General features: G+C 49.5%; 9 protein-coding genes across 9 annotated transcripts; 4 read left to right on the forward strand and 5 right to left on the reverse strand.

The window, feature by feature from the left end:
• Window positions 1-949: 949 nt before the first annotated feature.
• Z519_04643 (uncharacterized protein) lies at window positions 950-1541 on the forward strand (the record flags this gene model as incomplete). The annotated part of the gene is made up of 2 exons (XM_016762388.1): window positions 950-1022; window positions 1105-1541. 2 exons carry the CDS (start codon window positions 950-952, stop codon window positions 1539-1541), a joined length of 510 nt encoding a protein of 169 aa, XP_016621335.1.
• A 1889-nt stretch (window positions 1542-3430) lies between these two features.
• Window positions 3431-3645, forward strand: Z519_04644 (uncharacterized protein; the record flags this gene model as incomplete). The annotated part of the gene is given in 2 exon segments (XM_016762389.1): window positions 3431-3458; window positions 3464-3645. Coding segments are annotated over 2 exon segments (210 nt in total).
• A 453-nt stretch (window positions 3646-4098) lies between these two features.
• Z519_04645 (uncharacterized protein) lies at window positions 4099-5097 on the reverse strand (the record flags this gene model as incomplete). Its single annotated transcript, XM_016762390.1, has 1 exon — window positions 4099-5097. The coding sequence occupies one exon, from the start codon at window positions 5095-5097 to the stop codon at window positions 4099-4101; it is 999 nt and encodes a 332-aa protein (XP_016621337.1).
• Window positions 5098-5733: 636 nt separating this feature from the next.
• On the forward strand, window positions 5734-6921 carry Z519_04646 (uncharacterized protein; the record flags this gene model as incomplete). The annotated part of the gene is made up of 3 exons (XM_016762391.1): window positions 5734-6039; window positions 6113-6586; window positions 6646-6921. 3 exons carry the CDS (start codon window positions 5734-5736, stop codon window positions 6919-6921), a joined length of 1056 nt encoding a protein of 351 aa, XP_016621338.1.
• Window positions 6922-7707: 786 nt separating this feature from the next.
• On the forward strand, window positions 7708-9127 carry Z519_04647 (uncharacterized protein; the record flags this gene model as incomplete). Its single annotated transcript, XM_016762392.1, has 2 exons — window positions 7708-7842; window positions 7895-9127. 2 exons carry the CDS (start codon window positions 7708-7710, stop codon window positions 9125-9127), a joined length of 1368 nt encoding a protein of 455 aa, XP_016621339.1.
• Window positions 9128-9640: 513 nt separating this feature from the next.
• On the reverse strand, window positions 9641-11441 carry Z519_04648 (uncharacterized protein; the record flags this gene model as incomplete). Its single annotated transcript, XM_016762393.1, has 4 exons — window positions 9641-10205; window positions 10262-10936; window positions 10994-11096; window positions 11150-11441. 4 exons carry the CDS (start codon window positions 11439-11441, stop codon window positions 9641-9643), a joined length of 1635 nt encoding a protein of 544 aa, XP_016621340.1.
• Window positions 11442-12251: 810 nt separating this feature from the next.
• Window positions 12252-14803, reverse strand: Z519_04649 (uncharacterized protein; the record flags this gene model as incomplete). The annotated part of the gene is made up of 7 exons (XM_016762394.1): window positions 12252-12843; window positions 12896-13064; window positions 13134-13383; window positions 13439-13532; window positions 13591-13611; window positions 13686-13822; window positions 13889-14803. 7 exons carry the CDS (start codon window positions 14801-14803, stop codon window positions 12252-12254), a joined length of 2178 nt encoding a protein of 725 aa, XP_016621341.1.
• A 4524-nt stretch (window positions 14804-19327) lies between these two features.
• Window positions 19328-23850, reverse strand: Z519_04650 (uncharacterized protein; the record flags this gene model as incomplete). Its single annotated transcript, XM_016762395.1, has 7 exons — window positions 19328-19567; window positions 19735-20037; window positions 20237-20435; window positions 21695-22163; window positions 22671-22994; window positions 23120-23548; window positions 23598-23850. The coding sequence occupies 7 exons, from the start codon at window positions 23848-23850 to the stop codon at window positions 19328-19330; spliced, it is 2217 nt and encodes a 738-aa protein (XP_016621342.1).
• A 222-nt stretch (window positions 23851-24072) lies between these two features.
• On the reverse strand, window positions 24073-24636 carry Z519_04651 (uncharacterized protein; the record flags this gene model as incomplete). Its single annotated transcript, XM_016762396.1, has 1 exon — window positions 24073-24636. One exon carries the CDS (start codon window positions 24634-24636, stop codon window positions 24073-24075), a length of 564 nt encoding a protein of 187 aa, XP_016621343.1.
• Between the last annotated feature and the right edge of the window lie 341 nt (window positions 24637-24977).

The raw sequence follows: 24977 nt of genomic DNA on the forward strand, positions 1-24977 counted from the left end.
GAGCTGAGAGCAGAGACAGGCGCATTTTGTCTCTACAGCCACGAACAAAGTCGACAGACAACTCCTTCCCTTTTTTGTGCATGTGTCTTTCACTCTTCTTTGCCGTCATTGCCGCCCTACCATGAGCAGGTTTGCTGTCGAGGTGCTAGTACGAGTACTAATTTCTTTTCTCTCTTTCATTTTCGTCTGTTAGTCATCCAACCCAACGACTAAATCTTTGCTATTAGCTAGCAGGATAGACCATGCATGTCCTTAAGTCTTTCGATCTCAGTCCCTGCAGGGTCTGGCCCTCGCCTATAAATGCTACTGGGGGAATATGGCCGTTAAGTCGAGTCGTTGCGCCTTGTCCTTAGATGCGCACAAGAAATAAGATTAAGCAATTGGCACCCAGCTTCAAGGTCAATCGCTGCCAAATTATTGCAGCGACTTTGTAATCGGAAGCGGCTGTGCTTAGGTGAACAGAGACAGACTGTACCCTTTAGCTAATAAATATCACAGGGCTCGCTCATGAACTTCCCCGTACTTCAGGACTTACGAGAGAGGAGATCTAAATCGGATCAGATTCTCGCTGTGGGCTAGAACGGCTATGTTCGGATCGATCCTATCTGCTGAGCTCTAACATCCCCTAGGTCTTACTGCTCTGATGGCACTTTCTTAATTTCAATCTCTCAAACCACACCTCGCGCCACCTCAGTAGTAGCAAGACACAACTGCCTCCAGCCTTCTTGTCAATCGCAATCGATGCTGGTGAAGCTATTAACGCTCCGCTTCGAGTTCCCTGATAAATGGCTCCATCACATTACGATCTAAACCGAGAATTGGGAGAATCGGTTCTAGAAATCAGATCCCGAGGAGAGGCTAAATATATTTCTCATGAACAGGAGTTACTTTTCCTCCCGCATAACGAAAGTCGCACCTCACGTGGTGTCATTATAGGTCATGCAACACGATGGCAGTTAAGCTGGAGACGCCGACATCGAAAGACATCTGCTCAGCAAAGCGCTCTTTACGCAAGAAGTCTGGTAGGCTGGGATTTCCCAAGTTCTGCCACCATGAAAGCGAGCGAAGCAAGGTCAAGCACCAGCTCAACTGACAGTCCAACAGCAAGCCAGGAAGACGATGAAGCCCAAGTCAGCAGGCATCTTGGACAGGAGAACATAAGACACAACATCAGGAAGTTCCAATTTCAATGGCGGATATCCCAAAGTCCTCCGCTGCCAGGCAGAATTGACCCTCCCGATCGAGTACGGAAAATCGACATTGTGCTTCAGCAGGCCTTCAACTGGACGCAAGGCAGTGTTTCCGCTTCGTGGAATGCTCAGATCCAAAACTATCCTTACATCTTCGACATTGACCGATGGGTTAACCTGCTGAGAGACTCGTTCCTGATAGTGTCAGACCTGCTTGAACGGGGACAGACACACCTGGCCTTTAGGGCATTGAATGACACCTTGGATACAATCCCGCAGTATTTTGGTCAATACACACCCTGGTCTCTTCCTGTGCCTGGTCGAACTATGCTTAGGCATGAACATGCCTAGGCGCAGGTGGCTTTGCAGAACAAAGTCAGAGCCCACGTAGCCGAGGTTGTGCAAGTCGTGCAAGTCGTGTTGGGACCCAGCCACCCTATGTGAGTCTTGCTTGCGTTTCCCCTCCCCAACGAAGACCCTCTCTACATTTCCGAGCTGGTGATAAAGTGCTTGAGGGACGCAGTGGTCAATATCTTCGGGGAGAATGGGTATCAAACCCGGTTCTACGAGATCGCTGCGGCCCAAAAATTTGTACAGACTAGCCGAACCAGGGAAGCTGAATTACTATTCACCAAGTTCATAAACCGTATATCCCTCCAGTTTGGGAAGAATACCACGTTCACTGTGTACACAGAATTCGAACGGGACAAGCTATGTCAGCAATCACTAAGTAGCAGCCTGCCCCAACACCGAGCTGAGTAAAGAATGGTCCTGATCCGGTATTTCTCAAAGTGGAAAGGGCATTCAACGCTTACAACCCAAGCCGTGCCTTGCACATCCAGCAGTAATCGCCCGAGGCCGCTCCGTTGGAGAACCACACCTGGCGGATCGATCTGGCGCGGTACCTGTTCCACACGAGGAGGTATGCGCTCGCACTGCACCTGTGCGGTAGCGGTTGTTTCGAGGAACTGTGATTTTACAATCCTCAAGTGATTGATTCTGTGGATATCCTGCTCGCGGATCGAGTCGCTGACACGCTACGAGATGCCTTTCATCTTCAATCAAAAGCCTACCACCTTTCCTGGGGAGGCCATCCTAATCAGGTTGGTTCCCCAACAGAGGTGAGAGTGTGTTTCGAGAAATCGACGGATGAGCGGCTGCCCGCTTATGATGAGCTTGATTCTCTTTCGCCACATCCCGTCAGCCAGGCTCCGAGGCCGTAGTATGTGGAGAGACTTGGCTAGAAGCAATGATCGTGACCTCTCCTCGCACTCATTGAAGGCATCAATGACAATGTAAAGACAACTGCCCGGAGTGATTCTTAAAGATCAGCGAAACAGAGTTCCCCGATAATAAAGATAAAGCCCGGATCTTGGTGGAGTGCCTCTTCCCCAGGATGACCGACCCAACCTCCGAAGAGGAGACTGTCGTGAAGGAAGAGATCTCCTATCACTGAAGCCGAAATCGGTAGAGCGCTCAAAGCGGCAAAGAAAAACGCTGCCCCGGGCCAGGACGATCGACCGACCATGGCCTAATAAAAGATCTGGAGCCATATCTCGGCTGTAGTAGCTAAAATCTTCATAGTATTGTAACAAGGCAAGGTGGCTGTGCAGTGCTGGGTGGGTGGTGAACTGGCAGGGCAGAGGTCTGTCAGGTCACATGTCAAACCTAATACCTATTCTTGAGGCTTTCATCAGCGCTTTCCTCCTTCTCAATGCCGTCACCGTGCTAGGCGCTCGCTGCCCTAGACGCTACCTCTCTGGGGTGGTGTTGGTGGTGGTGTTGTCCTGTCAGTGTCAACCAGAAACGCGTTCTCGATTCCCGATCTGCTGGACAGGCCTCTGTGCGTTGTTGCACGTGCACGCCGAACCCTGAAGTGCTCTGTTACACCAGCTGGACCGCTTCATATGTGGTCTTGAGCTTTCTGTCTCTTGGCCTTGGTTTGTTACGGCCGGCGAGTGTGCTTTACCCTTCATAACACTTTTGTTTGTCACGCTAGATCCTAGCCGTCTACCTCGATTACCGACCCACCGGACAGACCTCGGCCATCCACATGCTTGAGCCCTACACGCCAAGGCCTTAGATCGCCGTTTGCGGTGGAACAACCCCTTCCACGGCGCAGTCCAGGAGCAAATGCACCACCGTCTAAACTACCTGAAGACCAGCCGACACTATTTCGCAGCTTTGAACTGCGAGGGTAGAATTGCAACACCACCACAACAAGTGACTAATGGACAAGAATGAGCATCGCATCCTGCAAACTACTTGGTAAGTCCTTCAACTCTCTGAATGGGATCGGGACAAGACCTATGACGAAGGTCAGCCTCGCTATATCCGCTACACAGCAAAACGAAAGGTGACACAGAACGGGAAGCGCATCGCCAGAGACACCGAGCCGGACTTTGTGCTCGCACCATCATCAGAATCGCCTGGATCTCACAAATTCCGATTATGATGATAGTCTTGCCACCGTCAGTCATAAAGTAGCAATCTGACTCGCCGGTTTTCTGATGGAAGCGAATCCAAGGCAGCTCGAGCCGAAGAAGAAATCGAAATCCTCCAAGAGTCCCCTAAATCTGTGGGGGCTGGGGGCCTCGGGGGTCAACTGGAAGGCTCCAGTGATTGGTGTACTGGGTACATATCCGTCGGAATAGCAAGGGCCAATCATATTAATCGGACATGCCGTTCACAACCGCTCCAGGAGGTGACAGCCACGGAATTTCCGCGAACCCACCAACCCTGACAGTTGGACATGAGATTAGGCATGATGGACTCGATGCTGGGGTGTTTCAAACACCCTCGATCTACAATGGTGATTGCTACTCGGTATCTCCCGCTTCTCACTCGTGTTGTTAAATTATGACCGCAAGCATTAAGTCAAACATCTGGTCGAGCCAAGGCATTTGCTTCACGAAGCTACCTTTACTACTAATTTGCCAGTTGTCTTTTGCCCTGTCAACTCATCCTGAGCGTGCCCAACCTGGTCGATCATGTACTCCTTTTCTATAGGCACTGAGATAATGCTCCTGCTCAGCAGATCGAGCAGTTCCTTTGTCCTTTCGACAAACTCTTCCCTTTCCTGGATATAGTTCGCCAATGTTGGGCGGACCAGTTTGATATTCTTCTTGCTGAGCTCTAGGATCTTGAAACTGACCACTGGTCCGCTGCTGTTCCCATAAGAAACAAGAGTGCCCTTTCTTCGGGTAGAAGCAAGGTCGGTCGCAAAGGTGGACTGACCAATACCGCTCAGCACGGCGTGACAACCCTTGCCGTCGGTAAGCCGTAAAACTTCCGTCAAAACATCTCGTTCTTTGTATATGATGACATGGTCGCAGCCGTGCTGTTTGGCCACCTCTGCCTTCTGCGCATTTGACACCGTTCCTATCACGGTGGCTCCCAAATGTTTGCACATTTGTACAATAAGCCCTCCAGTGCCGCCGGCGGCTGCTTGGACCAGTATCACTTGACCCTTTTGGACGTCATGGGCGTCTCGTACAATCGTCCACGCTGTAAGCCCCTGGAGCATTACTGCTGCCCCAACGCGCGTGGACACAGAAGAAGGTAATTTCAAGACCGATTCTGCGGAGGCAGCAACGTACTGTGCCAACGTGCCTTGTGCAAAGACTGCCACTCGATCTCCTGGCTCAAGGCGAAACGATAAAGGCACCTCTCGACCAACTTCAGCAATCGTTCCTGCTCCCTCTCGACCCGCCACGGCGGGTAGCTTGATAGGATACAGCCCGCTACGCTGGTAGGTATCGACGAAGTTGACTCCAGCATATTCCACGTTAATCAGGACTTCATTGTCCGCAATCTGTGGAATAGGAACGTTGTTCTCAAGTTGAAGAACACTGGAGTCCCCAGTCGAATGAAAACGGACAGCTTTCATGGTAGTCGAGGGAGACATATTTTGCCAACCTAGTCGATGTAGTCCTAGTCAAGCCGGCCATTTGCGTATGAGAAACAGCTTTTGAAGTGACCCGAGAATCTTATTTTCAAGATAGATCACACCACCGGACCTTCCAGCCATTGTACAGATTCCTCCAAAAGTCAATGATTCTAGCGAGACTAGCGTCATCGCAATCTTGACCAGCTCGCTCGTCAAACCCCTTAAACGCGCTGCACAGCTCAAGATCACGACCCAGTGGAAAAGTCCTTCGGGTTCATCGGAAGTACAACCCTGCACTCAAGAGCATCATCCGATGCTAAACGCAACTTCCGTCGGATATAATGCATTCGAACGAGGCGGATCATGATTGCCAATAGAATGTGCCTTTACAGGAAATGTTAACGGGTCTTCCACTCCTCATTTTGCCCGCATTGAAGCTCAGCGTTTGTCCGCTTCAACAATGGCAAAGCAGACTTTGAAGGAAGCTAAGGAGAATGTGCCTGACCCAGCAGAGATGATGCCAGCTCCGTCTCATCAAATGTTTATATAGAATCTGGAGTGACATGGAAGGATGTGTTTTCGAGCTTGAGTAATGACACCAACTTTCATTCTTATTCCATTATACTTCCATATCAGGTCATTTTGAAGACCACCATGACCTCCTATGCAACAGAAGAACAACCCACTAACGACGCCTCAGGCCCTAGTCGTGCCAGCCTGAGCGCGAAGACGCGTAGAAAGTGGGAAGCGGAACCAGTCACCGAACATGTTCCATCGCCAGTCCGGGATCTCACCATTGAGAACATCACGCCCAACGTCATTGCCGTGAACTCGGACATCAAAGACAACCCTAGGTTGCAGTATATTATCACGAAGCTTATCCAAGTCTCCCATGACTTCATCAGGGACGTCGACCTCAAATTCGACGAATGGACCATGGCCTGGCAATTCTTGACGAAGGTAAAGCTTCCATTTTTCTGATTTCCTAAGATCACTTGCGTCTATAGGCTATGCTTACACTTCATGAATCTAGGTGGGACAAATTTCCGACGATGTGCGACACGAGATGGTGCTTCTTTCCGATATTCTGGGTATATCAGCTCTCGTTGACGCGATTTCGTATCCGCATAAACCGGGCGCCACGGAGTCGTCGATTCTGGGACCCTTCCACGACGAGGTTGGACAAGTTGTCGAAAATGGCTCAGCCATTGTAAAGGAGGATACCTTTGGTGAAGCTACTCTTGTGAGAGGCCAAGTCCGCTCTGTCAGTGGAGTGCCTGTGAAAAAGGCCCTTCTCGACGCCTGGGCGACTGACGGCCACGGGGTCTATGACCTAGAATATGCGGAAAAGGAAGGCCCGGATTGCCGTGGCAAGCTGTACACGGACGACAAGGGCAGATATGCTTTCACCTGTGTGAGGCCGATTCCATATCCGATCTCCAACGATGGTCCCGTGGGCGAATTGCTACGCACATTAAATCGACACTGGTATCGACCTGCTCATATGGTATGCTCAATGACAAATCTCCTGTGTTATCATAGTTGTTGGCATTGACCTCTGGCTAGCATTTCATGATTTCGCATCCAGATTATAACACCCTCATTACGGCTTTGTATTCGAGAGACAGCAAATATATCGAGAGTGACACTGTCTTTGGCGTTAAGTCTAGTTTGATGGTGGATTACACCTTTACAGAAGACCCAGAATTGGCCCGGCAATATAGGCTGAAGACTTTCAAGAAGGAAATCGACGAAAAGGAACGAGAGGGGTTCTGGTTGCTGGAGTTTGACTTTGTTCTCACGGAGAAGGAGGATCCCCCCTCCCCAAAATTGCACGACTGAACAACAGAGACTTTTGGAAGAATATCATGCGTGCTATGAAAACTCGAGTTAGGCTGTCTGCGGGGAAGCTGCATTATCGATATTCAATTGATTCGTTCCGATAAAATTGAACTGAAGCCCAAAATATTCTCAGCATTCCATCTCACGCCCGCACTTGTTACTATTTTTTTTGGCGCAAAGAGCTTTTTATCCAGCAATATTAGAGGAACTTATGATAAGTTGAATATGTCAGCCACTAAACAGAGAGAGATAGAATCTCAATATGCAAATGCGGAACGCGAAAACCAAAAGAGGTGAACTTTGTAATATTGCAAGCATTTGTAAACGGCCTCCAGCAATGTTCATGTAGCATGATACCCTGCATCCACTGGGTAAGATGAACATAATCTCGGCTCTACACTTCTCCTGTTAACAGAAATCCTCGATCAATCATGACGCAAAGTTTTTTCACTAAGGGTGTACGGATGGCTGGGGCCGAGAAAGGGGTCATACTGGGCGGCCTTGCCCGACGGCTTTGGAACGATCTTTATTCCGTATCCGACGGACATATCCTTGCTCTGTGCAGGGGCTTGACATCAACTGTGTACGAGCGGCATACTTGCCTCAACTGGTCGTCAGGTTGGCCTTGCTTCGAATCTCACTCGCGCAATGCAGTATGGCTTGCATTCCGAGACTTAAGGGGTATCATGTTCTAGAGAGCATGTCGTCCCATGGAGTCTCTGATAAGAACTGGTCTTCTCCAACTACTACCACCCAAGGGAAACTACGAAAAGCAGAATGGAGCCCATGAGTGTACACCAACTGGTACGAGATGCAGACCAACTTCGGACCAGATTTTCACAAGCAATGTCGGACATGTACAAGAAAGAGGTCCCTCTTTACGCGGACCTGCTCTCCATTGTTGGAGAGGTAGATGACAAGGTATATAGACCAATGATAGGTAGAAGTCCGACAAATATGCTTACGCTGGCAGGTGTCCAGGGAAAAGCTACCTTCCAGGCACGGCATCGAAAGACACGGGGCGATTCGATTGGGGACTGCCCAAGAACTCAGAACAATAGCCAGACTTTTTGCTCTTTTCAACATGCATCCAGTTGGGTATTACGACCTCAGTGTCGTCGGATTCCCATTGCACGCGACGGCCTTCCGCCCGCTAACAAGCTCTGCGTTGGCCAACAACCCTTTTCGGGTCTTCACTAGCCTCCTGAGACTAGATTTACTCCCACAAAGTACCCAGATTTTGGTAGAGAAGACACTTTCTAGACGGAACATATTTTCAGATCGACTTCTGGAACTGCTCAAGAAAGCCGAGTTTCACGGCCTATTGGTAGACGACGAGGACGAGCTGCTCATGGAGGCCATGAAAGTTTTTCGATGGCACTCAACCGCCACCGTTTCGCACGAAACATATACGGAGATGAATGCGGTACATCCCATGATCGCAGACATTGTCAGCTTCCCGAGCGCGCATATCAACCACCTGACCCCCCGGACTCTGGATATCGACATGGTCCAAGAGATTATGATACGAAGAGATATGCCTGCCAAAGAGAGAATTGAGGGACCGCCGCGGCGGAACTGCGGCGTCCTGCTGAGGCAGACGAGTTTCAAAGCACTCGAAGAGCAAGTATGGTTCATTGATAGTGGCGGTTACGCTAGGCACGGCTACCACACTGCACGGTTCGGTGAAGTCGAGCAGCGGGGGGCGGCAGTTACAGACAAAGGCCGCAGGCTCTACGACTCATTGTTGGCCAAGACCAACGCCATCGCCAAACAGAAGAAGGCCGATGAAGAAGAATATCAGCATATTCTTCGTGACATTTTTGCCGAGTATCCGGACACTTGGCCGGAGCTTCATAAGCAAGGACTCGTGTTCTTCGTATATCGGTTGACAGGAAAAAGGCCATCCACAACAGAGGCTAAAGACATGCAGAAACTGTCTGATCTGTTGGAGGAAGGTATTGTGGAGTACGAACCCATTGTTTACGAGGACTTTCTGCCTATCTCGGCAGCAGGCATCTTCACTTCCAATCTCAGGGGCTTCTCCAACAAGGAAATTCAGAACTCCCAAGGCAATCGCCATCTGCTTGAAGAAAGTCTGGGAGCCAAAATTCAAGAACCTACTAGCCTATACGAGAAGATGCAAGCAGAGAGCTTGGAGGAATGCCGTAAAGAGTTGGGGCTGGCCCTTATTCTGGTTGAATAGATTGAGAAATCCCAGCTTGTATGGTTCTTTAATAGTTAAATGGCTTTCACAGTCGTTACAATCGTCCGGAGTCCCTTTCTACGCATCGGACTGATATTTGTGATACTATAACTGCATGATAGGTTCTGTAGATGTAGTGAACGACGACGATGTTATTAGCTGTCACGCGCAGCGAATGGCGCCTTTTACGAAAACTTCCTTTTTGCCCTTGAAGGAACTTGCACACGTCAGGAGAGATTTCAGTCTGTCCGAAAGAAGAGGTTTTTTTTTGGGTAAAATTGCACCCCTTAGCAGGCCATATTTTTTTCCATTGTCAACTACTTCCAGAAGATGCGGATATCCTTGGTCTAGCTTTAAGACTCGCTGAAGGCTTAGTGGCAGAGGCATTTCATGCTGCCAACAAACATCTGTCTGGACGATAAACCCCTCTGTATTAATGTCCCAGGTGCAGCACGATTCAGAAGTTTTACCTGCAGAGGCCTCGCTGATGGATGATTGCGCGTGCATTTGGTTTCAGGCAAGTCCACAGGCCCCCAAGAAATTTTTGTGGTGAAGCCACATCCGGATGCTTTTCCCATAGCGGTACAACAAGAACGATGACGCATATACCGCGATGTTGATAGCCATGACCACCAAAAGAACAACCAATGGACCGTTTCTGTTCAGCCAGTCATTGACGACCCAGGTCCAGATCCAGGCCACCGCACTCTTTAAGGAGGCTATAGTCACCATAAGCTCGACGCTTAGTTCCTTATGGCAATCCAGTGCGTAGCTCATGGCAAGGGTAGAGCCCATCTGGCTACCGGCGCTTAGAATACCGTAGCCCATGACAGGGCCAATCCAGCGAGTCTTGTAGTGGAAGCACAATGCTGAAATGAGAGCGCCGATAAAGGTCAACATAGCGGCAATAATACATGTGGGAAGACGCATTTCCGGCTCTCTGATACCATGGTTGCGGCGAGTGAAGTAATTGGCAATACTATCGGCGACGGGACCGCAAAGGTAGGTGCCGACGAGGGAACCAATCAGCGGTGCGCCAAAGACAAGACCCTGTGCAGCTGCATTAAATGAGTAAGGCCTGTCATAAGCATTAGAGATTCAGTTAAAATATTAGGGATTAGGATCGAGACGTACGGTGGTGAAAATAGCTGTCCGTTCGTGGTTGCCAGTATGACGTTCCAACTTAGTGCCATCCCGTAACAACAGCAGGACCACACAACCGTCGGGTATGCGAGTAGAACAAACGGTCTCGCAAAAGCTTGCCATAGTGACACCGAATGATCGTTGATACCCCAAAATGACAATTCCTGGAGAAATGTCTTCTTCGGCACTTGAGCACCGTCGGCATCAGTAATTTCGATATGGGCCGACGCGCGTCCCTTTTCATCAGGTTTGTCTTCATGCAGCTCCAGCGAGGGGCGAGGGCCAAGGTACATTGTTTCTGGCATAAAGAAGAATTGTGTAACAGAATTTGCAAAGATGAAGATTGCCACAATATAGAAGGCCCAGGCCATTCCAAGGCTTTGGATGATCAGTGCGGAAAGCATCGGTCCAAGTTCATTTCCCCCAAGGACGGAAAGTCCATAGTAAGAGACTTTAGCTCCTCGATCATGTAGAAAGAACATATCGGTGACGGTACTTGGGACGATTGATTCCATAGGAGCCTCGAACACACCTAAGAAAGCTCGACCGACGAGGAATGAAGTGTAAGTTGTCTTGCTGGCGCTGGCCAACCATATGCAGGCGACACCCATTAACAGATTGGAGAACAAGTAGACAGGTCGACGGCCGAATTTAACGGCAAATGGCCTTGACACAGCAGTTAGTAATCAGAAAAATGTTGTGTTCGTGGGAATGGATCCTTACATCCACAGAGCCGTTGCACAGCCTTGACATATCAGGGTTGCGCCAACAGTATAGGACATTCTCTGGATAGAGGTGTTGTAGAACGCAGCTGCTTCTACCATCCCTGATCCGCATCAGTCATAAACAGTCCCGCCAATGTGATAGGACTCATCTAACAGCCTGTCATGATAGGGCCAGTCACACTGCCCATGAAAGAAAAACCAAGGGCGTTGAGAAATGTAGTCCATTTTTTCATAGTCGACCAGCGCAAAGGATCATTCGGGTCCGTTAGAGACGGCTGTGGTACCAGGAGAAGATGACCATCTCCAGATTTAGATTTGACGTGCTGGAGACGGTGTAGTTTACTAGATCCAGTTCCATCCTCTGCAACATCGTAGAGAATCTCGGTGCCTGGTGCTGCGCTGTAATGCACCTCGATCGCATCAATATCAGCCTCTTGCTGCGACATAGCGAACTTTTTGTTTAAAAAAGGGAGTTTTGAGTGGCAAAGGCGTGTCAGGATACTTTTGTATGGGGACGCACCGAAACGGTTCACCAGATCAGATGGGGAAGAGCAGGAAATTTCTTAAAAACGAAAAACTTTTCCTGCACAGCATTAGATATATGTGAGATCAGGAGACTGGGGATTCTATAGTGTTAGGGGGTTTCTTGGGGGGATTCCGGGGTAGGACCACAGGCCCGCGACAAGTGTGGTTATCCGACGGAAGACCCACCCAGTCTCCCACAGTACCATATCAAAGCTAACCCCCTGTCACGTAGAGATAGATAAACTGTAGCCTAGGCCATTGTGTTTCGACTACTATTATGGGTTAGTTGGTGCTGGACGCCCAGGCCCCATATTTCGCGCTTGACGAAGGGTTTAGCTTGAATACTTTATCCGATGCAGGTGTTTTATCCGTTGCGGGTGTTTCGTGCAATGTTCCGAAGAACGGATTAGAATCATCACTCCACTTCGGTGGAATTGGGAATGGGTCATTGCTTTTTGAGACCTTAGTAGAAGAGCTGAACGATGGAGGCGAGGAGATGAGGACCAGCTCAGCGGTTCCGATGTGTTCCACGTCTAACAAAGTGTCTGCGATACCAGGATCGCTGATCATGACGGCCAGACACGAAGATCGCAACAATTGATACCCTTTCGATCCCTTCACTTTGAGAGTGTAGCCATATGAAAATGGAGGCTCTATCCAGGCCCCCACAAAGCTCCTATCGTTTGCTTTTGAGAATCGGCATGTAAGACCTTTCCAACCAATTTGATGAGCTAAATCCAGCCAACTGCCTCATTCCCTGCCACTCCCGCGCCCTTCTCAAAGGGTTCGAAGATACCCCAGGTGGGACCAGTTTGCTCGATGTCGTCCGACGACTCTGCAGGAAAAGCAGTCATCGCATTGTCAATTGAGCTAATATTGTCACCTCCTGAGAGAGCAAAGTCCTCCAGGACGCTCGGATCGTACAGATGAGCAAGGGCCTCTGTCTGACTTACCCAGCCGGGCAGAGAATGGTTCAGAATAGTTGCCAGATAATTATCGTTCCAAAGATCATTTGTATCGCCGAGTGAAGCGTTGGGTGCTACGTGTAGTGTCGGTGGGGTCAGGTTTTGCTCACCAGTAGGATTGCTCTGCCGCTGTTGGGGCTTTTCCTGCTGGTGTTTCTTGACCACTGTGAGCATTTCTTTTGTCAATTCAGCACACCTCTGCGCAACCACCACCTGTTTCATAGCATCGAAGATTTCTAGACTCTTTTCAACGTCGCCGATGAGCTCGTCAACACTGACGGTAGTGGGATAACAATCCACCAAAATGAGATACAGGACGATCATGCTCGCGTACAGAGTATACGTTGTACAATACCACCTGGGATTACAATCAGCCAGATACGACCTGGATAGGTCCCTGAACGACGTACCAAGTGCGTAAATACATTCGATTGATGAACGCATTGTGGATCAACTGGATCATTTTTCGTGCCGCATCTAGGCAGATGTCTATGTGTTGTGGGAAGGCCAATCCGAGGTGACTAGGATGTGAGGCGACTAGAAACGGTCGATTGATTAGGATGTGGGTATAGAAGAAACCTGCGGACAGATCTTGATTAATATCTACAACTGCTCTCGCGCACGATCTGCAGAAAAGGGGGCACTCACGCATCTTCAAAACCAGCTTCTGCTTGTAAGCCCAAGGGGGATCGTTGAGCAACTGGACGTCGAGATTCAGAAATGCAGGCAGATTTGCTTTCCATGCTGCGAGGGCCTCATTCAATTCCAGGCTAAGCTGCGATAGCTCGCCTGTTGAACGACCATTCGCGTTGCAATAAACATCCATAGAGACTCTTTTGAGGATGCGTGAGAGATCTACCATGACCGGAATGATCGCGGTCTCATGGCTCTCGTTGTCCTCCAACTAGTTCGACATCAGCTCAGATAGCTTTTGTACAACCTGAATTATTTACCGGAGAATTACTCACCGTCCATTTGGGCATCGGCAAAGAATACATCTCTGGTGGCATGAGGGAGTCTAGTCGTCCGGACGAGCAACACATCTCTCTGTGCGGACACATCAGTACCACGGTCATACATCGAAGTATTTGCCCGTTGGCATTACATTTCATGTGAATAAATACACCTGAAGTCCGGCTCCATTTAGCAAAATTTCACAATGTGCCAAAAATAAGCACTGTCCCGAAAAACAAGACCTACCACCATGTGCGTTTCCCTTCTTCTGTACATGTCTTCCGAGCATTATTTGCCAGCCCGATTGCAATAGCGGTGCGCACAGCATGGCCACTGTACATGTAGCACGCATGAGGTTTGAGCGCATTTTGGCAGAAAACCGTCTGTTATCATCTGCGAGATTAGCGAATCTTGTGTTGGCTGCCTTGACAGGGACATAGGCAACAGACCATCAAAAACAGCGTCTGACATGTTTCTAGGGAGGAGATGTCCATAGTGTCACCCAAAGCCTGCTTCGCTTGTCCAAAGTAGTGACTGGCCCACTCCAGGGTAGACCGTTTTGTAGGTGGCGCCGGGACGTCCTCGCCGTTACGCACCCGGTAGAATCGTGGGAGACATGTAGCCTGCTCGACGCTGCTATTGATGGCTCCGAGTGCCACGACAGCGTAGTACAGGGCCAGAAAGTGCGACTGACGGCCGGGGTTCGGAGGTGGTGACTGATCAGCCCAGATGATCCTGGCACATCTCTCTCTGAAAGATGTCTCCACAAGCAGTGGATGGATGTAATGTTTATTGTTAAAGTAGGCTTCGATGAATGTCTTTTCCACCACTATCTCAAAGTTTCTTCTCAGTGGCTCGTGTGCAGGCCCCGTAGGTGACCGATACGTGGCCGAGAGCCGTGGAGGAGGGATGTGGAGCGATGATTCAGCAGCAAGAGGGAACCCAGGGCTGGAATGGCTGGTCCGGATGCTTGGGGTTGTCGCCGCCGCATTCGGCGTACTGGCAGCGCCTGTGGTGGCTCGTGTGGCTCGGTCCACAGGCGAGTGATAGTCAATACTGTACATGAGGTCAACGAGAGACGACCTGTTGTCGTTGAGGTGGCGCAGCTCAGAGCTGGTCGTGTCATGCGCGAAAGAAGTACTATTTGCCACACCTGTCGGGACCACGCCACGGGATAGCATGGAGACACGTTTGCGAGCTTTTGAGAACAATCTTGCCAGAAACGCCAGGTTCGAGGAGCCGCCGTAGAATTCGGTTCCACTGGTATGCGTATTGACACCAGAAAGCCTGGGGGTGCCGACGTTGCTGACCTGTCCTATCGGTGAAGGCCCATTAGCGATTTGATTGTATAGTGTCCCACTCATGATGCCCCGTACCTTCTTGCACGCGCTGCTCGAGAGCCTCTTCATCCTCCAAGACTTCTGGCCGCTTGGCCAACGAGCTGCTGTCTATATTGCTCGACTGCCCTCGCCCGGCCGACGCCGACAGCACTTGTACAGTCCTGTCGCTGTGATTCCCTCCACTGTGTCCACCCGGAGAGGTTCGTTTTCCAGATCGGCGTTTTCGGATCTCATGAACCTGTGGCTGTCCATTTCTGCTTCACTTCAGAATAAGATTCTTTAAAGAGGCCATTGCAACAGAGAGCCTGGTCCATCTCCTGGCTGGGAGAGAACGCAAAAACGCAGTCGCCTCTGTGCCGGGGTCCCACAGACACACCTTGTGGATGTCGAGTCGTGGGAGTCTTCTCTCCCTGGATATCTCCGACGCCGCAGAGCATCCCCTGGTCTGTAGATGCACCTCAAAGAATAGGCTATTGGAATCAAATATGAGCATGCTAGATCGCAACAACACGGCCACCGTGTCTGGCGATGCACTTACATACGCAGTGCGAGCATGGATGTTGTTGATCGCACTTAACAATTTCGTGGTCAGCATCCCTATCATTAAATCCTTCGGTCACGAAGACTGCAGTGCCCTAGATGGTCCTAGGGAGGGCATAGATGACATCATACTTTTGTTTTGCGATATCGACACATTTCACAGGCACGAGATGCGCGTATTCGCCGCTTAGGTTGCGCTGCGCCATTCTCAGGAAGTGCACTCTCGGGAAAGTGGGCTGTAAACGAGCCCGAGTCGGTGGATATCGCAACAGGAATATCACTGTTATTCAAGTCCATCGAAACCGCCATGAAGAATGAGCGGACCGCGTGCGTTTGTGAAGCTATAGTCTTTGCTGGAGGTTGTCTGGAGGATCTGGGAAGTCAGCCAGGAAACCCTTGACGGGTCTCGCTTGAAGTAAAACCTCCTTAAAACTTTGGCTAGCTAAGACGGCCCCACATCCGAACCGGTCTCGAGGTTGGCGAGGTGCTTACGGTAGAGGTTTACTTGGTAGATGACACTTTGATTGCATCCCAGACCCGTTGGTGGAGTTAGTCTAGGAAAATATCGGAAAAATCTGGGGAGTGTGGAACACTTCAAAAAGCGCCTATTCTGTACGACATAGGCAGAGTAGTTTGTACAAACCAAGGGACCTGTTATTCTGTACAATGCCACTCAAGTCTTGTTATTCTGCACAATGTTACAGTCCTCAAATCTTATTATTCTGTATGAACATTGAAAGAACCTTTCTCCCTAATACGGGTCTTAGTATATTAGGTACAAGGGGGTATCATGTACAGTCTGACTCCCCTCTATCAAAACGATTGACAGTGCACACGTCGGCTTCTCATCCTCCTTCCTACCCGCCATACCTGCCCTCCCTCTACGCGCTCCTACCCTCTAAAGCGCGTTGTAACGATGCCTGGCAAGCATAAGAATAGCAAATCATATGCGGATCCAGACCACCGCGCAGCGAACGCCCCACGGAGATAGAACGAACCCATATCCTTACTCCGTATAATATGGCGAGATGGAATCTCCTACAGATTGCCCGAGAACTTTGACTTACTTGTTCAACAGGTCAGCATTTTGTTCGCTCTGGGGTCTGTACTCCACAAAAACTACTTTGATGTAAACCGATACTTACGACAAGAAAAAGACGGCAACTGATAAGACGCTCAACTCTTTATGCCTATTGCTGACGCCTCCCATATGATGAGATCGCTCAACATCAACGCTCTCTTGCACTAGTGTTCAAAAAAGAGTAATACCATCGTCGTACCGCACAGGAAATCCTCTTCTTGTACCCAAGCACGTGAATCCTCGGTTACAATGGGCTGAGGCTCACAAAACCTGGGGTCTTGAGATGTGGAAACGAGTTTGTTAGATAATGCGGCGTCGTCTACGACAGGAACCTTTAGGAAAAAAATTATACGTTACGTACAGGGCTGAAGAGAAATATCTTCCTGAGTGCTTGGTTTCCAAATTCGCTAGATACCAATTCGCTAGATACCCATTAGCTAGGGTATAGCAAGGCGGAGTGGCTGTGTTGTGCTGGCATGGGGGTGGCACGAAGGCGACTTAGCTGGTCACATGTCAGAACAAAAGGACTAACATTAATTTTGGCTGTGGATGACAGGCTTCAAGGCAGAATGGGGCTATTGAGCATTCAAGCTTCAACAAGACGGAGACAAAAACAGTTGACAGCAGTCACAGAATGACTGAGCGAGCATGCCATCGCTGTCGGATTGCTTAAAAGTTTACGGCGGTGGCCGTGTGCCATTCTTTATAGTTTGAGCAGAGTATTTAATGATTTTGTGATACCGCATTTCTTTTGTCCTTTCCCACTCCTCAACGCCGCCGTCTTGCTAGGCACCCGTCGCCCTTACCCCTGTCTCTCTGTGGGTGGTGTTGGTGACAGTATTGTCTTGCCAGCGCCGAGCAGAAAAGCATTCTCGATTTCCGACCTGCCTGATAGGCCCCTGTGCGCTGTTGCACGTGCATGCCAAACCTAGAGGTGCTCCGTTACAATACAAAAACGGCGACGACGAGGCCAAATACCTAGAATATTGAATATTGTTTGATTGTATGACCATTAGAAACGGACGCCAGCCAAATTTGGTGGTGGCCATATCTGCTCACCATCTAAGCGAGATCGCTCTTGTACGAAATCACTGGTGCTGTCGCTGTCCGGGGCCATTCCCGCTTCATTGAAGTTCGGTAGGAATAGATGCATAGGGATTGACCCACAAGGTTCTCACTGAGCTCTTGTGCTCACAGATGGCTTGAAGAAAGCTGTAAAGGTTCGGCTGGAGCGCCAAACAATGTCCCTCTAGGAGAATATACAGTTCCCCACCAGCACAACCTCAGGTATATGACAGCGCTTCATAAACAGGATTTTGGACTAGTCTGAATTCCCGCAAGCTGCAGCGTATAGGTGACGCACCGCCCTGGATCTCGAGTAGACGGATCTCCTCGACCTGATTATCAAGGACGCGCACATACTTGGGGAGCGCGGACAAACCAAAGCGACGACGGGTTCAGGACAGGGCATACTCCGGCTGTGTCTCTGTCTGGTATTCTTCACACAGAGCATGTCGTTCCTGGGCTGAATTTTGATCCTGATCTATGAATGTCGTCGAGCGTTGAATTTTTGCGCATTCTGGCTGAGGCGAGGCACGATACCAGCAAACACGCATGAGCACCAACCGGGATCAGCGCTTAGCGCCCTTAGCTATGTCTTGTAAAAATGTGCTTTCCTTATGGATCGCCAACTGCAGCAGCTGCGAGGCGGAGCAATAATCAGGCAATTAATTTGAAGCTTGCTAGCGACATGACGGAGCTGAGGCTGTGCAAAACTATGAGGTGGCGGTGTTGAGAAATACATCATCTATGATGCGTACATCTGAGAAAAGTCATCGAAGTGTCTAAAGTTGGAATGCCAGCAATCACCGACAGAAAGCCCGAAGCGCTTTGGAACGCATAGTCCTGGGTAACGGAAGACAAGGGTGACAAGCCCCGAAGAACAGACAGTCCCAATGGAGCGGAAGCTGCCTGATGGCTGTGAAATGCGATGTAAACACTTGTTCAAACCTACTAGACCCGCCCTCCAACAACGCGTTTAGATGGTCTACAGAAATAGGTTTGGGCCGCTACGGTATTCCTAGGCACTCGTCACGCCTCCTACCCTGCACTTTACGCGTTAAAGGTGTTTTCTTTACGACGTGTTAATCTCGCGTTCTTCGAGAAATATGAGACTTCTAGCGCCACCATGGCGCCATTCGCTAGTAGTAATTCCAATACTGCTCATATAAAACTATACACGCTAGTAATATAGTGAAGTTCTAGCGGCTTGGCGACAGCGAATATCCGTCATAAAAATAAAAGTTTCATGGAGGAGGGGTTCTTTCAACGGAAGGCGGATTGCATTAAAAATTGGAACACTGCTTCCCTAGGTCTCGAGGCCCTATAGTACGACAGGTGAGATATGGGCGAGCCAAGGTGAGGGCAGGGCGGCGTAATCCTCGTCCAAATTCGGGGTAAAGTAAGTTCATGACGGATTTTACTCATCCATGGCATGATAATACTATATGTCCCTGATGTCTGATCGATCCAATTCTCCTGCCTTAACCACAGATTAGGTAGTCTACTGGTCTTGTATCGTACACTCACTCACTCCTCATTCACTCATGCACCCAGTAGACTTAGTAATGTAATATTTGATGTAGCAGTTATCCTGCACGAAGATATAGGACCTTGGCTTCGGCTTCGGCTTCGACTTTTATTTTGATTTTGAATTCGGAGGGTAATTGTGACTTTTGGTTTCCTGTGGCTGAGTATCTCCCCCTTGCGCCTAGTTTCAATGTCTCCATTACCGCTCTATATTTATTTCCCTTTCCCGATTCCCATTGCCATTCCGTCCAGCCTGCGTCTTCGTGTCCGCACCAGTGATCCAATCTCCACTCGCCGAGGGAGGAGAACTGTATGTATGTAGCTGTGCTCATCTCATCTCATCTGGTGCCAGCCAGCCTCCGCTCCTGGACCTCGGTCAAGGCGCGACTTCCACTTAGGAACGCAAGGACGGCCAACGCACCGAGGACGGGGAGCGTCTGGAACAGGTTCCAAGTCGTGTAGTACAGGGACAAGACGAACTCGATGCCCACGATCGACGACATGAAGCAGGCGTGCGATATCGGCGAAGCGGAGAAGGCCTTGGGCAGGGAGGAGAGGTTCAGGCCTAGGGCGACCCACTATGGACATACAAACGAGGGAGAGGTCAGTGTTGATTCTTCCAAGCGGATTCGTGGAGGAGGAGGAGGAGGAGGAGGAGGAGGAGGAGGAGGGGGAATGGAGTATTAGAAGACAGAATATAGAATGTAGGCTGCAGGACGTGGGATATGGGATATGGGCAACGTACAGCACCTGCCAGCAATGGTAGGGTTCCCACCACGGCAGCCAAAAATACCAGACTTATAACCATGGGCGGAGATCTAGGGTCAGAGCGGAAGATGTGGTGGATCTCCGGGAGTTTGCCGTATCGGAGTGATTTCTCTGCTGGTGGTAACGGGGTGTTTGGATCCGTCTTGATTTCGAGAGTGAAGGCCCGGGAGTTGTAGCCCGGGTTGGTGCTGAAGGAGGCGATTACGATGGATGCGCTGAGCCCTGAGGTGTTGCTCAGAGTGGAGGAAGTGAGAAATTGGACGGGGAGATCTTTATGTGTCTGTCCACGCATCAACATTGGTCTTTCTGGTCTCCATTGACCGACTCTGGCAGAGAAGAGGCAGCAAACCACAATGCCCGTGCAGAGCCCAAAGCATGGCGGATAGAGCAGGCGTCAGTATTCGAGCTGCATGTAATCGTCCCCCGACGCTGCCCTCTTTCTTGCTTTTCATCTTGGACATTGAGCAAAGTAAACGTACCAATTCGACCTTCGCTTTTCCCGACTCCTTTACGCTAAACGGATATGAAACATCCAGCTTCCCTTCTTGGTCTTGCAGCAGCAAAAACGCTTGATGCGGTCTTTTGGCACTCTTTCCCTCTTGCGTTATGAGGGTGATCTTCAATGTGTCGGAGGAGCCGAGCAGGACGGGTTTGGAAAGCGGTTGGGAGGGCGTGAGTCTGGTTGATGGGTGACGAGGTAGTAGTCAGTACTTAAGCTCTTCTGCGTATATATATATGGAGAGAGAGAGAGAGAGAGAGAGAGAGAGAATTGATGAAGTCGAGGTCACTAGATAGGGCGTACTTCTCCTTAATTCCCCCATCCTTGCCAGCTGCGGTGCCTTTACTGGTTACGCTGAGAGAGGCATCTGCGAATGTCCACGTGGAGGCTGCTGCCGCAGCTGAACCCAGCGTGGAGAAAAGGAGCAGCGCATGTGGAAGAAATGAGAGCAGACGCATTGTAGGAAGTTGGCGTGGCGCGCACAGTGGAATGTTCAAGATTTAGTGCGACGTACTTTTGAGAATTGAGCATTGACTGAAGAGATACGTAGCCTCAGCCTCGTTAGCGCAGCCTCGCTTCTCCAAATGCCAAGACAGGCTCCCCCCTTTCGAGACGAGGCTGAGCACCCTATGTAATGTTAGTTAGTACACCTTGTCCCTCAACTCGACAGGTAGACAGATGTACTTTGTAGATGCATGGACTCTGTTGATTGTTCTGTTGGAGGCCATTGTAACCCACTTACAGCCATCTGCCACACTATATCGTTCATCCTAGCGGAGCGATCCTGTGGATACCGGCGTTGGGGTCCTTCCAGCTGCTCTCAAATAGCTACCGAGTACATTGGACGAAGAAGTCATTCAAATTAAAGTTATTACAAGCGTGCTTTCGAGGATTACGACTTGCTGTGGCCCTGGCTCTGAGTTGCTATCCTCTTTTGGGTTTGTATTCGTAGGTCAATTCGTATGTTCCCTTCAATTGAGGTGTCTTATTAAGTAGGTACCAAGGTTGTTACGTAAAGCTGAGCCCCTGAACCACTTGGATACTGAGTCCAACTTCAAGACGCGAGGGCTGCCCACTGCCTGCAAGATTGCCTCTCTCTTCCCCCCATCTCAAAGGCTTGATCAAAAAGGATGTTCGGCTGCTGGCTTCTGATGTGACAGCGAAAATGATCTGAGAGGCCGGTTTCGATGTCCAGTGCGGGATAACAAATCTTGTCCAGTCCGGCAAATCTGCTAATGCTCTTGAGAGATGTCTCTGCTGTTACAAAGGCACCTGAAATGCTCTCCGGTTGAGTCAAAACTCTTCATCCCGCTATCCGCGCAGTAAATGATTGCCCTTCCTTACAAGATCCCTTCAAGCCTCCGCTTCCGCTTGCGTTTGCCCTAAGTGGTGTGAGCCAAATAACTCAGCACACCAAACCATATCGAACAACCCGTACAAAGCATCCGGGTTCATCTCCCTATATTTTCTACTCAAGTCGCTTGGTAAGTTCGGCGAATTATCGGGAGCCATGTCGGGTGTCGTATCGGGCTTATACTCTCCGTTGCGGTGAGTTAACTCTACCAAATCCTGCTCCGTGACGTGTCGTACGAGCAACTCCTTGAAGCGTTCAGAATTTTGGTATGTTATGGTGAGGTCGTGTGGCTGAGATAGACCGGTCGTATACTCATAATCTTCCATCAAGAGATGGAAGACCCCGAGTAACTTATCATCTGGCCTTATGCCCTCTAGAACACGGCCCAGGACGAAGGTTTCGCAAAAGGTAATTACCCCATACCCATAAGCCGAGTACCAGAGCCGAAAGCATTCGTCGCTCACGTCCAACATATGTTGGTAGCCCAAGAAAGTCGGCTGCACCTGCAGGAATTCGGATCTGGCATTCTCTAACATATGTTTATAGTCTGAGACTGATGGCTTTATCAGCCCCCACTCCTTGAATGTAGGCCTGGAAAAATAATTGAATAACATCTCGAAGCGATAGTGCCGCCATTGAAGAGCAGCGAAGTGCTGAGAAGATTTCCAGATGCTATCGACAGAAATGGTGATTCCGATGATAGAGATGGAAGATCTCCAGACAACCCTTTTCCCAAAGCATGTTTGAATCGCAAAGAAACGAGTGTTTCCACATGTCCTCAGATCGTTTCTCCTCGCGCTTGGGTGATAGGAACTCTCTCGCTGTCTGGTGAAATATGAAGACCTTGCCTTCGACCGTCGTAATTATTGTCCCGCTAAGATCGACAATCCTTCGTCTGAAGATCTCATCTTCCTGCAATGTGGGAACGTAGCTGCCTTTCCTTGCTGCCGAATTCTCTGCAAGGGTCAAGGCGATCTGTAGTTCTCGTAGACTCAGGGTCGCCCGTGCTCTGAGAAGGAGATGAAGCACGAGTCTCGCTCTCTCTCTCTCTCTCGCTTACTGCTTTCCTTGTTCCTATCAAGCAATTTCTCGTAAGTGGAAGACAATGTGTCAGGAAGATCATCGACAAGCCTGTCAATAACGCTGACGTCGACACCAGTAAAACGCTGGTCGAGTTTCAAGCTTTCGAAAGCCAGCCTCCGCCACAAGAATGTTTGACTTTCGGTATGGTCCCCTTCTGTGTATCTCTGCCGTTCCATTAACCGCTTCAGGAGATGGCTTCGTGAGTCGGGTTTTAGAGGGAGTTTCTCGACCTTTAATTTCATGATGCGTTCCATTTCGCTGTTCGGTCGCTCGTTCATTATCTTGAAATGAACATCCTTTCCTAAACCCTCAAGTAGTCTTCTAAACCTGAACTCGGGATCGAAATACGGCTTCGCCGTTAAAATTAGCCTCAACTTTGTAGAAACATCTGGCTTCACATAATGCTCGTTCATGAGCCTGATAAACCGGGCCATCTTATCATCATTGCGGACTCATCTAAAGCATCAATGAAGCAAAGGATCGGATTCTGACTATCATCGGCTGCCTTTATAAGAATCTCCCAGAGCTCTTCCAAATCACCACATAGGGCCTCGCCCCCAGAATTATATTTATCTTCAACGAGCTGCAGGATGCCATAATGGCCTTTGAGGCAAAGGTGGTGAAGCATCGCACAAAGTGCAGTTGCGGGTCTATCAGTATTCAACTTAGAGTCACAGGAGCTTCGAAAAGAGTAGTAGGCGGAAGTAAATGAGGACTCGCTCGAGGCTTCATTGACAAGCCCTTTCATCAACACCGACTTGCCGAAGCCAGCCATTGCAGTCACAAATAGAAAAGGGGTCTGGCCGCTTATCCAGCTCTCATATTGAGGAGTTAAAGCGAACCAATCACAGGAACCTGTCATTTGTAAGCCACCTTAGTCACAGTGGCTGGATTTATACATTACCTGCGACCGGATAAGGGTGAACCTTTTTATCCTCGCAATAGTTTGAGGCGAGACAGGAGAAAATTTTCCGACGCAGCTCTCTTTGACTCTCATCGTATAGGAACTTGAGTCGACTGGAATCAACTGCACCCATGTCCAGACGAGAATTTTCCACGTTGGCTTTAACTTCCGCCAACATACCTTCCCAGTCATCCAAGATGAATATTGTCCCAAGGAAGCGTCGTATGGGACCTTGTATGAAATGGCACGCCATAGCCGATTGATATTGGAGGATTTTCTCCGTAGAGAGAAACGAGCTTGTCCCTTGTTGACGTCTTGATAAGCTTGCGAAAGATGACTCAGTCTTTGGGAAGAGAGGGTTGGCGGCATGTCTCTTCCGGCAGGAGATAGATCTTCATGATCCGTGAGACATATTCGAAGCTGGTAATGGCATTACTCCGCTGTTCCATCACAGTGGTGAGATATTGAACATCATTTAGCCGGAATCAGTCAAAAGAGCTCGCTGAGGCTGCATTACCGGTAAGGTGACTGATATTCCCGCCCAGGCCATTGCTGCGTGAGGCTCAAACGAAGTGAAAACGGTCAGACAATCATTGGCAGTTACGATTCCATCCAGGGTATTGGCAGCCCTTTCGTCTCTTTGCGCGTTTATGGCCATTCGATCTCGGCATGAGGCGGCTTGCTGAGTCAAATTATCTCTCCATGCTTCATCGGAAATCGGCACATCGATAGTCTTTGAAGAAGCACCCTGAGCCTGGGCGTTCTGTAATGATTGACCTGTGGTACTGCTGATAATAAACTGTCCGAATTCTGCAAGCACTACGGACATGCGTTCATCTTTTTGCAAGGCGTCGAAAGCTTCCTGCCACAGATTCCTCTTTTGAGTTTTGTCAACGGCGGCTCCAGACAAAATGTTAGGTGGTTTATCAACAGTCGGAGTGAGTCTGGCCAAGTCGGTCCTTTGCTGTTTGGCTGGTCGATTTGGCTTGAAGCGGGCCTTCAGTCTTTCGCCCAAGCTTAACTTGGTCGGATTGTCCATGATGGTGATCAATGGAGGCGGCACTATTGTTTTTAACTATGTAGAAAGATGAAGAGCTGTGAGCTGACTTCGAAACTAAGTGCTGATATCCGGTTCGCTGGTCCAACGCTAGCCAGTGAGCTGCCACTGCCAATACCAGGAAATAATACGATGCACGCTCAACATATCAGCTTGGCATTCTACTGTCTGTACAATCATATCTTCGATTCGAAATGTAGATACCAATCATGCAAGCCCAGGACGCTGGTTAGAGACGACTAAGCATAGGTTATCAAAAGGACACGGAGGCTGAATAGGCTGAATCCAAACTGCTCAGCCTCGCCTGTGAAATGAAGACTGTG

Source organism: Cladophialophora bantiana, assembly GCF_000835475.1.
Source record: "Cladophialophora bantiana CBS 173.52 unplaced genomic scaffold supercont1.6, whole genome shotgun sequence".
NCBI classification, from domain to species: domain Eukaryota; kingdom Fungi; phylum Ascomycota; class Eurotiomycetes; order Chaetothyriales; family Herpotrichiellaceae; genus Cladophialophora; species Cladophialophora bantiana.